The following is a 13,348-nucleotide window of genomic DNA, read 5'->3' as shown; positions in this document are numbered from 1 at the left end:
AAAAAAAAAAAAAAAAAAAATTAAAACAACAGCAACACAAAGAAACATGGAAGTGGCCTTTTCAGATGACATAAGAACCCATGGAACTGTTTTAGCCACTCTGGATCCAGAAGTATTCCAGTGGGCACCCTGACCCTGGGCCCATCACTGTGTGATTGTAGGCCCACTACCCCCTTAACTCCCCAAGGGGAGACTGGGTCAGCCCCTCAGAAGTCCCTTTAGCTCTCAAGCTTCCAGCTTTCTTCTCTTAGGTCTAGTCATTTGTCCTTGGCAGGCCAGTGTCACTCCTACCTGTTACTGGGGCTCAAGAGGACCTGAGACAAGCCTCAATCAGTGAGGCAAACAGAGATGACCACCAGGGATGATTTGTGCAGAATTCTGTGACCAAGGAGGGGTCCCAAAGGGACAGGCATTCTTTGGCTTCTCTGGAGTGCTTTGCCCTTAAAATAGCTACCCCACCCCCACCTCCAGGCTGTCCCGTAGCTTGGGCCCCTTCTGGAATCAACACAATGTACTGGTGGTCCTGAGGGCCCTTTGGGGGCTCCCTGTTCCTACAGTGCTCAGTCCCAGCCAGGACAACATGCCTGAATCAGCTGGTTGGATTTTTATTAATGTCATGTATGGTACAAACCAGTTTTCTATTGTTGTATCATCCTGGGACAAACCCAAGCTGATTAGAATAAACAAAGAAAAACCTTTTAACACACCATTGGATTCAATCTGCTAGTTTTAAGATTTGCATATTTATAGTCCTAAGTGAAATTGGTTAAATTTTCCTTTCCTTGTACTGTTCTTATCTGGTTTGAAGAATCAAGGTCATACTTGCTTCATAAAATGAGTCTTCTAGCTTTCCTCCCTCCTCTTCCCTTTTTTAATTTCTTTGACAATGAATGATATTTGTAATGAGCTTTGAGTTTTATAACAACACCCCCCAGTGTCTGCCTCCTCCGCAGATGTGGCACAGACAGAAGACAGACGCCTCTTTTCCTTGTTTATGGCCTGCGTCAATTTGTTGTCTCTGAAACCATTCTGCTGGGAGTCGGCCCCTTCCCTGAGGAAGTGGGGATGAGCAAGACCAGAAGCCCAAGGCCAGGACAGAGGGGCTCTGCAGGAGCGGGGAGGAAGGGACCCCAAGCTGGGTGCCCAGCAGCTACTGTAGCCACCCCATGGTCCCTGGGCCACAGCTCAGCTCTCCCTTTGCAGGCACCATGTTCCGCAAGAAAAAGAAGAAACGTCCTGAGATCTCCGCCCCACAGAACTTCCAACACCGTGTCCACACTTCCTTTGACCCCAAAGAGGGCAAGTTTGTGGGCCTCCCGCCACAATGGCAGAACATCCTGGACACGCTGCGCCGGCCCAAGCCAGTGGTGGACCCTTCACGCATCACTCGTGTGCAGCTTCAGCCCATGAAGGTAAAGAGTTCTTCTTTCGCCTCTCCACAGGAAGCCCCACAGACACCCCTTGGGGCCACCTAGCTGGCAGCACAGGGAGCTGGTCTACTGTTTCCTGCTGATCTCCCTTGGGAACCAGGACCCAGGAAGAGGAGCGCACACAGTGGAAGGGATGCCAGGGTTAGCAAGCAATCATGCATGATGCCTGATTAAATTTGAACTTCAGATAACACAAATCATCTTCAGTATAAGTATCTCCTGACCGATAGTTAGACCTAGAGCTCCAAAAGAGCCAGGCTTCTTCCAGATGAGGGGAATTTTGTTGTTGTTGTTGTTCTTTGAGACAGGACCTCACTATGTAGCCCAGGCTGGCCTTGAACTAATGGTGATCCTCCTGCTTCAGCCTCCTGAGTGCTGGGATTATGGACATGTGCCACCATGCCCAGCCTCTTTGTTTTCATTTTTTTTTTATATTTATTTATTTTTTATTTTTATTTATTTATTTTTTTATTTATTACATTTTTATTTATTGTGTATGTGTGTGGCCAGCTCAGCCCACCAGGGGGCGGGTCTGGCTGGCATGTGGTGCTGGGGATCGAACCACGGTCCCTGTGCTTTGCCAAGCTTGTTTCAAGTAGGTGCTTTAGACCACTGAGCCATCTCTCCAGCCCCTTTGTTTTCATTTTGGTTTTATTGTTTTTACTGAAGACCAGGGAACTTTAGCTCTGTGGGTCCAAACCTAAGACGAAAGACCCTGATTAAGAGTTAGGGAAAGGGGTCCTGGTGGGCTAGTTAATGTGGAGGCCATAAACCCAGGGTGTGTTGGGGCAGCCTCTGGGCTCCTCAGTGGGCTCTGCATGTCTCTGAAGGCTACAGGAAGAGCTACACAGTGGAGCCCTCTGCCCGTTGTCCCCAGCTCCCAAAACTCAGTAGGCCACACCACTTGGCCTACTTAAGTGTAACCCCTGGTGCCCACTTGCCTGCCCTGAGACAAGGGGTATCCTCCCTCTGTCCCTGTGGATGGCACCAGCCCAGGCCTGACCCACAGTAGGCCCCGAGGGTGACTGAAAGACAAAGAAATGAGTGCCCAGCACCCGCACTGGCACTGCAAGGGAGGGCCACAAGAGCCCCTCCCCAGGAGGCTCACCAGCCCTGTTCCCTGGACCCTGACCCTAGCCATCCTCACCACAGAGGGACTGTTCACCTGTCTTTACTCTTCCCCCTACAGACAGTGGTGCGGGGCAGTTCCGTGCCCATGGATGGCTATATCTCAGGGCTGCTCAATGACATCCAGAAGCTGTCAGTCACCAGCTCCAACACCCTGCGTGGCCGCAGCCCCACCAGTCGGCGGCGGGCGCAGTCCCTGGGGCTGCTAGGGGATGAGCTCTGGGCCACTGACCCAGACATGTACCTCCAGAGCCCCCAGTCTGAGCGCACTGACCCCCATGGTCTCTACCTCAGCTGCAATGGGGGCACACCAGCAGGTCATAGGCAGATGCCATGGCCCGAGCCACAGAGCCCGCGGGTCCTGCCCAATGGGCTGGCCACCAAGGCACAGTCCCTGGGGCCTGCTGAGTTCCAAGGTGCCTCGCAGCGCTGCCTGCAGCTGGGTGCCTGCCTGCAGAGTTCCCCGCCCAGCTCTTCACCCCCCACAGCCTCAGGGAGGCGTGGGGTGAAGGCCGCCAAGCATGGCTCCGAAGAGGCCCGACCACAGTCCTGCCTGGTGGGCTCAGCCTCAGGCAGGCCAGGTGGGGAAGGCAGCCCAAGTCCCAAGACCCAAGAGAACAGCCTCAAGCGCAGGCTCTTCCGAAGCATGTTCCTGTCTACCCCTGCCACGGCTCCTCCAGGCAGCAGCAAGCCAGGCCCTGTACCACAAAGCAAGGTAAGCTTCCCACTGGGGGCACTCAGGAGGATGGGGCCTGGTTTGGGAAGGGAAAGTCAGGGAAAACGTAAGGAACCAGAATGCTGCCCACTAATGAACCTCTGCTGAGGCTTCTATGTTGGGCCAGCTGAGCCCTTGGCCTCCAAAGGCTTAGCATGTGTGAGTCAGAGGTTGTAATCCAGGCCATTTGGTGCGGGGCACCTGCTGACACTCCTGCCCTCCAAGGTCCAGGTGGACCATGGGGGGCAGACACCCCAGGAGAGGTATGTGCTCCAGTCTGGGAAAGTGGGGACTCCACCTCCCCTCACTTGCCCCAGGACTACAGAGGGGCTCCGTGGAGGCCACATGGCCACGACCTTCCTGCCTCTTGTCCTTGCTCGCTTCTTTCTGTGTCCCCCACCCCCACCCATGGTAGCTCTTTTGTTTCACACTTCCATAGCCGTGTCTTCTCCAGTGTGTGCTTCGTGAGGAGCCAGAGGGTGAATCTGCCCAGGTCAGGGAGCCACAGAGCAGTCTTTGTACCTTTTTCTTGTGAGAGAGGAAAGTGTGAAGGGACATTTCTTGGCAGGCAGACTGGAGCACCTTTTGCCCCTTACCTGTCCTGCAACATGCTGTGAAGTGTGCAATTACTCCTTTCCCTGTTGGCACAGCAGACTGACTCAGGGTGACGCAACACCAGGTTCCTTGAGGGGATCAGAGGAGGCAGCAAGGACAGGGCACTTGCTCGGGGCTCCCTGGCCTGTTCTGGACTGTGTGGGCTCCACATTTTTGCTTAAAAGGCTTTACAACCGTGGCAACCAGGTGTCTTCTAGCTTCTGAGAGACAGGCACCATGAACTTCAGCTGGAGTGCAAGGGTTTTAAGTCAGGCCTGAGAAACAGGGCCCAGCGGTGGGTGATATAAGTGCCAGAGCCTCCCCTCGCCCTCAGGAGGGCTCTGGGACCTCTGCTACTGGCGATAGTGTGAGGCCCAGCCGAAATGGAAATAGGGACATCCTGGCCCTGGGAGCTTTCTCGGTTCCAGCCAGCTAAAGTCCCCAGGGATGGTTTGGTTTCATGCACTCTAGTCCTTCACTGGGACAAAAGACTGAGGTTCCCCAGGGCTGTCACGGGTGAACTTATCGATGACAGCTGCCACAGGCACAGTGTTCTCTGTCAGCACGTGAGCCAACTTGTCATGTTGTTTTTTCGAAACTAAAACCTGATACTTTGCAATAAATAAATGGCTTTGGGCTGCAGTTTGGGTGCTCAGTTTCTGAAAGGTCTGCCATCGCTGCTCTAGGACATGGCTTGATGTGTGTGTGTGAGGAACATGAATGTCTGAGCTTAGGGGTCTCTGGAGGGCCGTGTCCCTGAGGAGACATTCTCTCCCGAGACTAAGGTGGTAGCAGGGCAGTGTGCAGCACTCGGGAGTGAACATCCAAGCTTGGTCCCTCTGGGTCACCTAGCAGTCCTGTAAGCTGGCTTCAGGGATTTAGAGAAGGGTTGGCACTGGGCTGCTACCAGCACCTCATAGCAGGGACACAGACCTGTCCACACCTCCCACTTCCTGAGAACCACTGTAGCCCCTGCTGCTATATGGGCTGGGGCATCGCCACCATGGAAGCCAGTGGAGTCACCTTGGGTGTGCAGACTGAGCAGCCCCAAATCCAGGGGGTTGGATTTTCTAGGCCCCACCAGCAGGCATACCTTTCTAGCTAAGTGCTGACCTGCCAGGCCCCTGAAAGGCAGGGCGGAGGTTTTTGTGAGCTGGTCTAGGCCAGGGCTTCTGTGGCACTGCTGCTGACACTTGGACGAGATCATCTTCTGTTGTGGAGCCTGCCCTGTGCTTTGTAGCAGCACCTTGGCTGGAACCCATTAGATACCAGAGGCATTCCTGGTTGGAACACCAAATATACCTCCAGACACTGCCAAGTATCCCTTCATCTTCCCCACTACCCAAGAACCCCCAGGACAGACCAGTAGCTCTCTGTACCAGACAGAACCCTGGAGCTGGCTCTGCACACTCATGGCAGCTCCCATGCAACAGCTGTATGCCAGTGCCCCGGGCCCGAGGCCTGTGGGTCAGGTGTGGCTCTGGAGGTCTGAGCACAGGCCCCCGGGCTCCCATTCTAAGCTCTGGCAGTGTAGCTCAAGAGCTAAGGGAGCAGGTAGACCAAAGATGGTTAGGGGCTGAGGGTGGAAGTGGGGTAAAAGTGGTTCCACTTAGAAGGGGAAGGCAAACATTGGCGAAGCACTTACTGTATTCCGTTGTGTTAGTTTTATGCCAGAGATTCACAGCAGCAACAGGACTGCTGCATAGCAGTCATAGAGGCCTCAAGGTCCTAATACCCAAGGGATTATGAAGTAACCCATGGGGCTATGAGAATTAAATGAGATCAGGCATTGAAGGCAGTTGAGGTGATAAGCCCTCAATGAATGGCTTTATTATTTTTCAAAAACTGGGACTGGGGAGATAGCTCAGTAGAATAAGTGCTTGCCTGGCAAGTTCAAGGTCATGAGTTCAATCCCCAGTACCGCCAAAAAATAAATAAATAAATAAAACAACTGTTTTCGCCTAGCCTTTGCCTTCAGGGCCCTTAGGGTGCAGCCCCCTCCACCCAAAGCTGGAGAGGCACAGGTGGAAGGGAAAACAAGGCGTCAGAGGAACTCAGCACTTGACTACTCTTGTGGTCTCCATTCCACGTCTCAGTCATGCTAGTAACTAGGCTGGGGCCTGTCCCATTCCCTTTCTCTCTGTGATTTAATGAGATTTGTTGGGTCTTGGCCTGAAGTTATACTAAGTGAAACCTCCCTCTTTTTAGAACAGGCAGCAAGGCCAACAGTGGGACGCTGGGGACCAGAGACAGCCTCACCCCCATGTCCCAAACCACACTGGCACTAGACTCCTGTCTGTCCCACCCAGCCCCAGCCCCAGGACTCAGGCTCTGTCTCAGGGCTAATCTATATCTGTAGCTCTGTCACCACAGGGGCTTTGGCAGAGGGTGTAGGGAGAGAAGCCCCATCTTCGCCCCTCCACGTGGTTCATCCCCTTTACCACCCATCCACAGAGCAGGATGGGTCTGTACAGTAGTCCTGAGATCAGAGGTGAAGGAAGGAAATCACCTGAAGGCTGCATGAGGAGCTTCCAGGTGAAGAGAAGGCAAGGGACCATTTGAGTGGTCTCCAGGGTGCTTTCAGTGGCCCCCTGCTCTGGCCATCACACACAGGTCATTCCAAAACAGCGTGTTTTCTGAATCAGTACGCATCTTGCAGGCCAGCAGGCACCTCCTCAGTCCTGAGCCTATTACAGGGCCTGGGGCTGCTAGGTGATCGAGTGATGAAGTGAGCCCTGCCTCACCTTGCTCCCAGTCCTTTCCTGTGGTCGTCTTGTCAAGCCCCTACGCCTGGGACATGGCATCACAGCGTAGGCGGTGGCTGTGCTGCCTCTGTCCTTCCACCACCTCCCCTACCCTCCACCCCAGCCCTCCTGGAAGTTCCCTGAGGCCCCAGAATTATGGAGTCTGCTCCTCCTAAGCTTCTCAAAGCGTGGGCGTTGGGCCACTTACATCCAAAGCTGGGGATCTTATGAAAATATAGAATCTCTAGGGACCTTCTGAGTCACACTCCGAGGCACAGAAATCTGTGGTTCATCTACGGCCCTGGATCACTGCACACAGCCCCCCTCACTGTGGAGTGAGCCCTCACTTACTCATCACAGGGCAGGGCAGACCAGGTCCAGAAGCCTTAGCCAGAGGTCCTATCCGCCCATCACAGTGGAGAAATAGTGAGACAGGGACATGGGAATCTGCTTACTGGTCCAATACTCTTACTCGGGCTAAAGAAGCCCAGGCAGTCCTAGGAGGCTTTCTGGCTTCTACCCTGCAAGTGGGCACAGTCTGCCAGAGGCCAGTGCCCACTTTGTGGGCAGGGAGGTTTGTGGCTCTCTGCTGGTAGCACCCCCAGCCCACTTTATACCTGCTTGACCCCACACCCAGCCCCAAGACCAGGGATGGGCATCAGAGCAGCCACAGAGCTTGAAAAGCTCTGGCCAGTCCTAACAGAGACTGAAACCTAGATGAGCAGCCCAGGCCAAGGTGAATGAGGTGATTCCCTGTAAGTCAGTTCAGCTCCGAGATCAAACCTAGCAACCACAGGCAGGAGACAGCTGCCAGTGTGCTGGATGCAGAGGGGTTCCATGTGGGGCTCCACGGTCCACCCCCCCTCCAGTCCCTCACTTGGTGCCCTTTCAGATTCATGATCCCTGGGAAGGTCTTCCTGTATTTCTCCAGCTCCTTGGGGAAAAGGGAAGGGTGGGTCCTTTCCCTACCTCAGGACACGAAGGTGTAGTTCAAGAAAGACTGCCAGGGCTGGGCCTGAACAGGGTGTCCTGGGGAACCAGACTGCCTCTGGCTCTACCTTCCTTCCCTCCAACCTCCCTTCCACAGGCTGAAAGGGCTGGCACTCTGCCTTCTCGCCCTTGCCCAGGGCTCCTTAGCCAGGAGCTTCCTTCCTGGAGAACCACAGGGGCTGCTCTGGAGAGTTCTTAAGACACCTTCCCACCTCTGGCCTCAGGACCTAGGTTTGGTTGAACCTACCCTCCTGATCCAGGCCTCTGTGGCACCAGATCCGTTCTGTAGTCCTCTGCTGGGGTCAGAATCCCACAGCCCTGACACAGACATACAGACCCTCTGCCACAGGCACAAAAAGGCTTTCTGACCCTAGTTGTGGCATCCCTGCCCAGGGACACCTCTGCCAACATGGGGAACCCCACAGCACGGGGCAGGGGAGGGGCCCTCTGCCTCACAGTGGGCCTCCTTGGGCTTGGCTGCCATTTGCCCAGGAAGAAATGCCCAGATTGAGGAACACCCCAAGGACTCAGCTGTCTGTTTTCCCAGGATGAGCAGAGGGGATGTGAGAAGCTGTCCAGCCTATGCATGATGGCGCTCAGGGCTAAATCCACAGCAGGGCTCTGGTTGGGCTTCAGTGTCCTTTGGAAATCTCTGCCCGAAGTCCCTCCCCAGTTTGATGTGCAACCTTGCCTGATGCCAGCATCCAGGTGGCGCAGTAGCCCACCTGGGGAGCTTGCTCCTTCCCACCACAGCCACAGCCCTTTTGTTGCCTTCCTTGTCTCTGCAGCCCAGCTCTGCTTTCCGACCACCACAGAAGGACTCTCCGCCCAGCCTGGTGGCCAAGGCCCAGTCCTTACCCTCAGACCAGCCCACGGGGACCTTTAGTCCTCTGCCTGCCTTGGACACCAGCAGCCCGCCGCAGTCCTTCTTCCGCACAGCCCCAGCTGCTGGCCCGCTCCCGGGCCGCTCTTCCCCGGCAGGCTCTCCCCGCACCCGGCATGCCCAGATCAGCACCAGCAACCTGTACCTGCCCCAGGATCCCGCAGTGGCCAAGGGTGCCCTGGCTGGTGAGGACACGGGCATTGTGACACACGAGCAGTTCAAGGCTGCACTCAGGATGGTGGTGGACCAGGGTGACCCCCGGCTACTGCTGGACAGCTATGTGAAGATTGGAGAGGGCTCCACGGGCATTGTGTGCCTGGCCCGGGAGAAGCACTCAGGCCGGCAGGTGGCCGTCAAGATGATGGACCTCAGGAAGCAGCAGCGCAGGGAGCTGCTCTTTAATGAGGTGGGAGAAGAGTAGGTGGGCCTGGGAGGGTGGTGAGCGTACGGCCAGGCTGGACATCCATGAGCAGCCACGGCAGGGTGACCATGCCCAGGGTGCTATGCCTCTCACTCAGGCCTCTCTGCCTTAGGTGGTGATCATGCGGGACTACCAGCACCTCAATGTGGTGGAGATGTACAAGAGTTACCTGGTGGGAGAGGAGCTGTGGGTGCTGATGGAGTTCCTGCAGGGCGGGGCCCTCACAGACATCATCTCCCAAGTCAGGTAGGCAGCTAGGAGGCCTGGGCCCCACCGGAGGCTGCCCTCCATTTCCTGGGCATGAGGCTCAGGTGGCATTTGGCTGAAAAGACCTGGGGGAAAGAAGAATAACCAGGGCCTTGGCCTGACTGCACTGCTAAACACTGCCTGGGTGTTGTGGGCCTTGTGCCATGGACCCCTCTGCCCTGCCCAGCCGCCCTGCTGAAGCTCACCTTCTCTTCCATTGGGTGGCCTGTGTAGGTTAAATGAGGAGCAGATTGCCACTGTGTGTGAGGCTGTGCTGCAGGCCCTGGCTTACCTGCATGGCCAGGGTGTCATCCACCGAGACATCAAGAGTGACTCCATCCTGCTGACCCTCGATGGGAGGGTAGGCTCACTGTCCCTTCCTACCACACCCCTTCACTTCCCCAGCCTCCTTCCTTTTCCAGGCCCTCCACCTCCTTCCTTTCCAATCCCAGGTGAAGCTCTCGGACTTTGGATTCTGTGCTCAGATCAGCAAAGATGTCCCCAAAAGGAAGTCCCTGGTGGGAACCCCCTATTGGATGGCTCCTGAAGTGATCTCCAGGTCTCTATATGCCACTGAGGTAACCAGTCCTTCCCCCGCCCCCTCGCTTCCCCAAATAGCTCCTCTGCTGTGGCCCCTTGGCAGGCCCTGTCACAAATGGCCTGGTTCTCAAGTTCTCATGTAGGATTGGTTACCCCTCTCTGAGATGGGGCTGTTCTCACCTGCATATTGTTGCCAGGTGTGGGTCCCCCCACCAGGTCAAGGGGCACAGGCTTCCCTGTACATGCTGGCCTGCCACATGTGTCTCCACAGCACTGGCCACTCAGGCAGGAAGTAGTGAACACAGAGCAGCTGGCTGAGGAGGAAGGAGACAGGTCACCAAAGAGCTGACTCAGTCAGGGACACTTTCCTTCTGCAGGTGGATATCTGGTCTCTGGGCATCATGGTGATTGAGATGGTGGATGGGGAGCCCCCCTACTTCAGTGACTCGCCTGTGCAAGCCATGAAGAGGCTCCGGGACAGCCCCCCACCCAAGCTGAAAAACTCTCACAAGGTAGGTAATGCAGAATTTGTGACCTGACAGACCCCATTTCTCCCGAAGGACCAGGACAAGAGCTTGGACTCTCAGCCAGTCTCAGCTTCTTGCCTTCATCAAAGAGATAGTCTAGGCTTATCTTTCTGCACATAAATTCTGCCCAGAGTGTGGAACCACATTTACACACGAACTCCACCTGCAGCTGCAGTGCTAGGGTGGGTGACTTCTCAGCAGGCACTTGACAGGAGGAATGTCCGTGAGTGGGGACCCCAAAGACACCAGGAATCCCTACTCTCCTGGGGAGGAATCTAGAGAAGCCTGGTTGGGCACAGACCTCTCCACCACACATAATGATGCAGCTTTCCCTTTAAAATCAGAAAGAGAGAAAGAAGGAGAGGACAAAGAGGGGAAGAGAGAAAGGGAGAGGAAGAGCAGGGGGAGGGGGGATTGGGATTTAACCCTTTCCTTTCCTGCCAACCCCACTCTAAACCCTGCCAGATCAGCACACGCCTACTAAACAGCACTGCCATCTGGTGGCCAGTGTATGAAACATCTCTGAAACCCCACCTCTTTAAGTGGCAAAATAATTCTGTGGCCAGACAGCTGGACAGGGAGACCAACAGAAAACTGGCCAAAATGGGGTGCCCTGAACTCTAATACTGGGGTAACCTCACCCTCAGCCACACACCAGAGTTAAGGAGCCCGAACCTAAAAATCGGGGTACTTGAACCCCCCAAAATCGCAAAGCAATTATCAGGGTTCCCTCATTGTAACACTGACCCTAACCCTCACCCCAACACCAGTCTTCCAAGACTTGGAGCCGCAAGATGAGTAGGGAGTCCAGAGCCTTGAGACAGGAAGTGGGGTGGGCTGTATGAGGAACCCAGCTCCCCAGACTTCCAAACACCCTAATTCCGTTGCTTGGGGGCTGCTTGTACAAGCGAGGTGGCCTCTGGTCCTGGGCTGATGCACCCTCCTTCACCTACGTAGCAATCCAACAAGTACCATGAGCTGTAAGAAACCAGAGAATTCAAGACTTTAATTATGGGGCCAGACAGCGAGGTCCCCGAGAGGGACTGCAAGCCCTGGCTTCCTCTTGCTGTCGTCTCTGTCTCCGTAGGTCTCTCCAGTGCTTCGAGACTTCCTGGAACGGATGCTGGTGCGGGAGCCCCAGGAGCGAGCCACAGCGCAGGAGCTTCTGGATCACCCCTTCCTGCTGCAGATGGGGCTGCCTGAGTGCCTGGTGCCCCTAATTCAGCTCTACCGCAAGCAGACCTCCACCTGCTGAGCCCACCCTCAAAGTGCGCCTGCCACCTGTGCCCACAGGCAGGGGACACTGGGCAGCCAGCTTGCTGGCAGGGCCCGCCTGCCTCATTCTCTCAGTATTCTCTCCAAAGATTGAATGTGAAGTCCCACCCCTATGCTCCTGCCATTCTGCCCATTGGGCCAGGCTGGACCTGCCCCATGAGTCTCGCTCCGTCCCCACAGTCCCTACTTCCTTTGGGATGATCGAGACCCCTTCTGCAGGATGACCCCTTGTTATTTGCACAGGAATATTTCTAAGAAACCTGGAGACCAGCGCTCCTGGCCTCTGTGGCCAGCACAGCAGAACAGGCTGCTGTGGGATTTTTAAAGGTAGTAGTAGTACACTAGCACCCTGGGCTTTCCCAGAGGGCCAGCTGCCCATCTCATGTCAATACTTGCTGTTCTCAGCTCCATCTTCAAACCTTGGCATCTCAGAAGGCCCTGGGAAGGTTTCTATTACCCGAATCCTCTTTCCCCCCACCTTGGCCTGACTTCCTGCAGGCATTCCCCTTCCTCACCTGCTCCTGTCCCCCTGAACCACCCTCCCTCCACAGCCTGCTTATAGCTGTGGGTGGCCTGCATCTTGGCCACAGGAGAAGGGGTGGCGGGGGGCATTTTCTGAGTGAAAGAATGCAATTAGTGGTAAAAGTGGCCTCACTTTACAGTATGGAGAGAACATCGTGTGCACATGAGTAAGGGAAGGAAGGTCGCCCCAATGGGCTGGGTCCCTTTGGTTACCCACAGCCAGCTTCAGGGGGCTGCCACATCTTCCCACCAAAGTCCACTCTGAAGGTCTTGTTTTTTTAGCCTGGCTCTCAAGTTCCATGTTTCTCCCTAACCAGCAAAGGGGTTTAAATGGAGTCTAACACTTGCTGGGTACTCGTGAGACCTCTGAGGTTCTCATATACTGTGGAGTCTGAGAGCCAGAGACAAGAGATAAGGGAATAAACTTTGTTTCATCTGTCACCTTCATCTTTTATCCAGGTCATCAGAGACCTGTCGTTCTTTTTAGAATCCCAGGTTGGGGCAGGAGGCAAACCACCACCTGGGGTTCCATCACCCTGAAGAAATGGGACACCCCATTGTGTGAACCTGCTGTCCCCTGCTGCCTCTGCAGCAGACACCTGCCACCTTGTCCTCCCTCCCTGCCTTCCAGGCTGTTGTGGGACAGGGAAAGCCAGGGAAATACCAGGTGTCAGGACTCAATCCAGATCATATTTTTAGATTCCTCTGTCCCCTTGTGGCCTGCTTTAGGGCAAAGAAATTGCAAGGACTTTTTTTTTTTAAAGGTCAGAGTTTTAAAAACAAAAGCATCTTCCCTAGAAAATTTTTGTGAATTGTTTGCACTTGTGCCTGTTTTAAATTAAACTGAGTGTTCAAACCTCTGGGCTTCCTGGTGTCTCTGAGATTGGAATCAGACTGTCTTGGACCTGGACAGCTTGGAGTGGTTCTCGGAATAGCCCAGCACGAAGTCACTTGAGTCCTCAGAATACCCAGCTTCCCTGTTGACATGTGGGCCTGAAGTGAGGGCAGAGAAAGAGGGAAAGGAAGTGAAAGGCCCTTGGGACTGAAGCAGATGAGAAACAAGACTCCTTCCTGGAAGGAGAAGGGCCTGGCCCTCAGAAAGCTTCAGGGGATGGCTAGGCACTGTGCATCAGCCTCTCCCGTCCCAGGTTTGCTTCTCATGCCCTAGACCTCTGGCTGCCAGTGAGAAGCAGTGTTTCATCATTTCCCAGAACTGAGTCAGATGGAGCAACTTTGGGACAGCACAGAGAAAGGCTAGAAATCAAGCAATGTGGGGTGGGGGGTGGGAAAAGCTGCTTTCAACTTCCACTCCCACACTAACTCTAGTGCTCCC

At 54.9% G+C, this 13,348-nt stretch overlaps 1 protein-coding gene across 2 annotated transcripts in view; it reads left to right on the top strand.

Annotated features, from left to right (window-relative positions):
* The window catches only part of LOC101581062 (serine/threonine-protein kinase PAK 6), a 36,620-nt gene extending 23,753 nt beyond the window's left edge, over positions 1 to 12,867 (top strand). For both annotated transcript variants that reach the window (XM_023711771.1, XM_004623413.2), the window contains 8 exons: positions 1,204 to 1,412; positions 2,620 to 3,273; positions 8,390 to 8,890; positions 9,018 to 9,151; positions 9,386 to 9,512; positions 9,604 to 9,729; positions 10,069 to 10,203; positions 11,306 to 12,867. In XM_023711771.1, coding sequence (XP_023567539.1) covers positions 1,209 to 1,412; positions 2,620 to 3,273; positions 8,390 to 8,890; positions 9,018 to 9,151; positions 9,386 to 9,512; positions 9,604 to 9,729; positions 10,069 to 10,203; positions 11,306 to 11,473 — 2,049 coding nt within the window. In that variant the 5' untranslated portion in view covers positions 1,204 to 1,208 and the 3' untranslated portion in view covers positions 11,474 to 12,867. The remainder of the gene's footprint in view (positions 1 to 1,203; positions 1,413 to 2,619; positions 3,274 to 8,389; positions 8,891 to 9,017; positions 9,152 to 9,385; positions 9,513 to 9,603; positions 9,730 to 10,068; positions 10,204 to 11,305) is intronic.
* The last annotated feature ends 481 nt before the right edge of the window (positions 12,868 to 13,348 follow it).

The sequence above is a fragment of the Octodon degus genome, unplaced genomic scaffold (assembly GCF_000260255.1).
Source record: "Octodon degus isolate 3935 unplaced genomic scaffold, OctDeg1.0 scaffold00002, whole genome shotgun sequence".
NCBI classification, from domain to species: Eukaryota; Metazoa; Chordata; class Mammalia; order Rodentia; family Octodontidae; genus Octodon; species Octodon degus.
The sequence above is the reverse complement of the archived record's forward strand: the minus strand, read 5'-3'. Positions and strand labels throughout refer to the sequence as shown.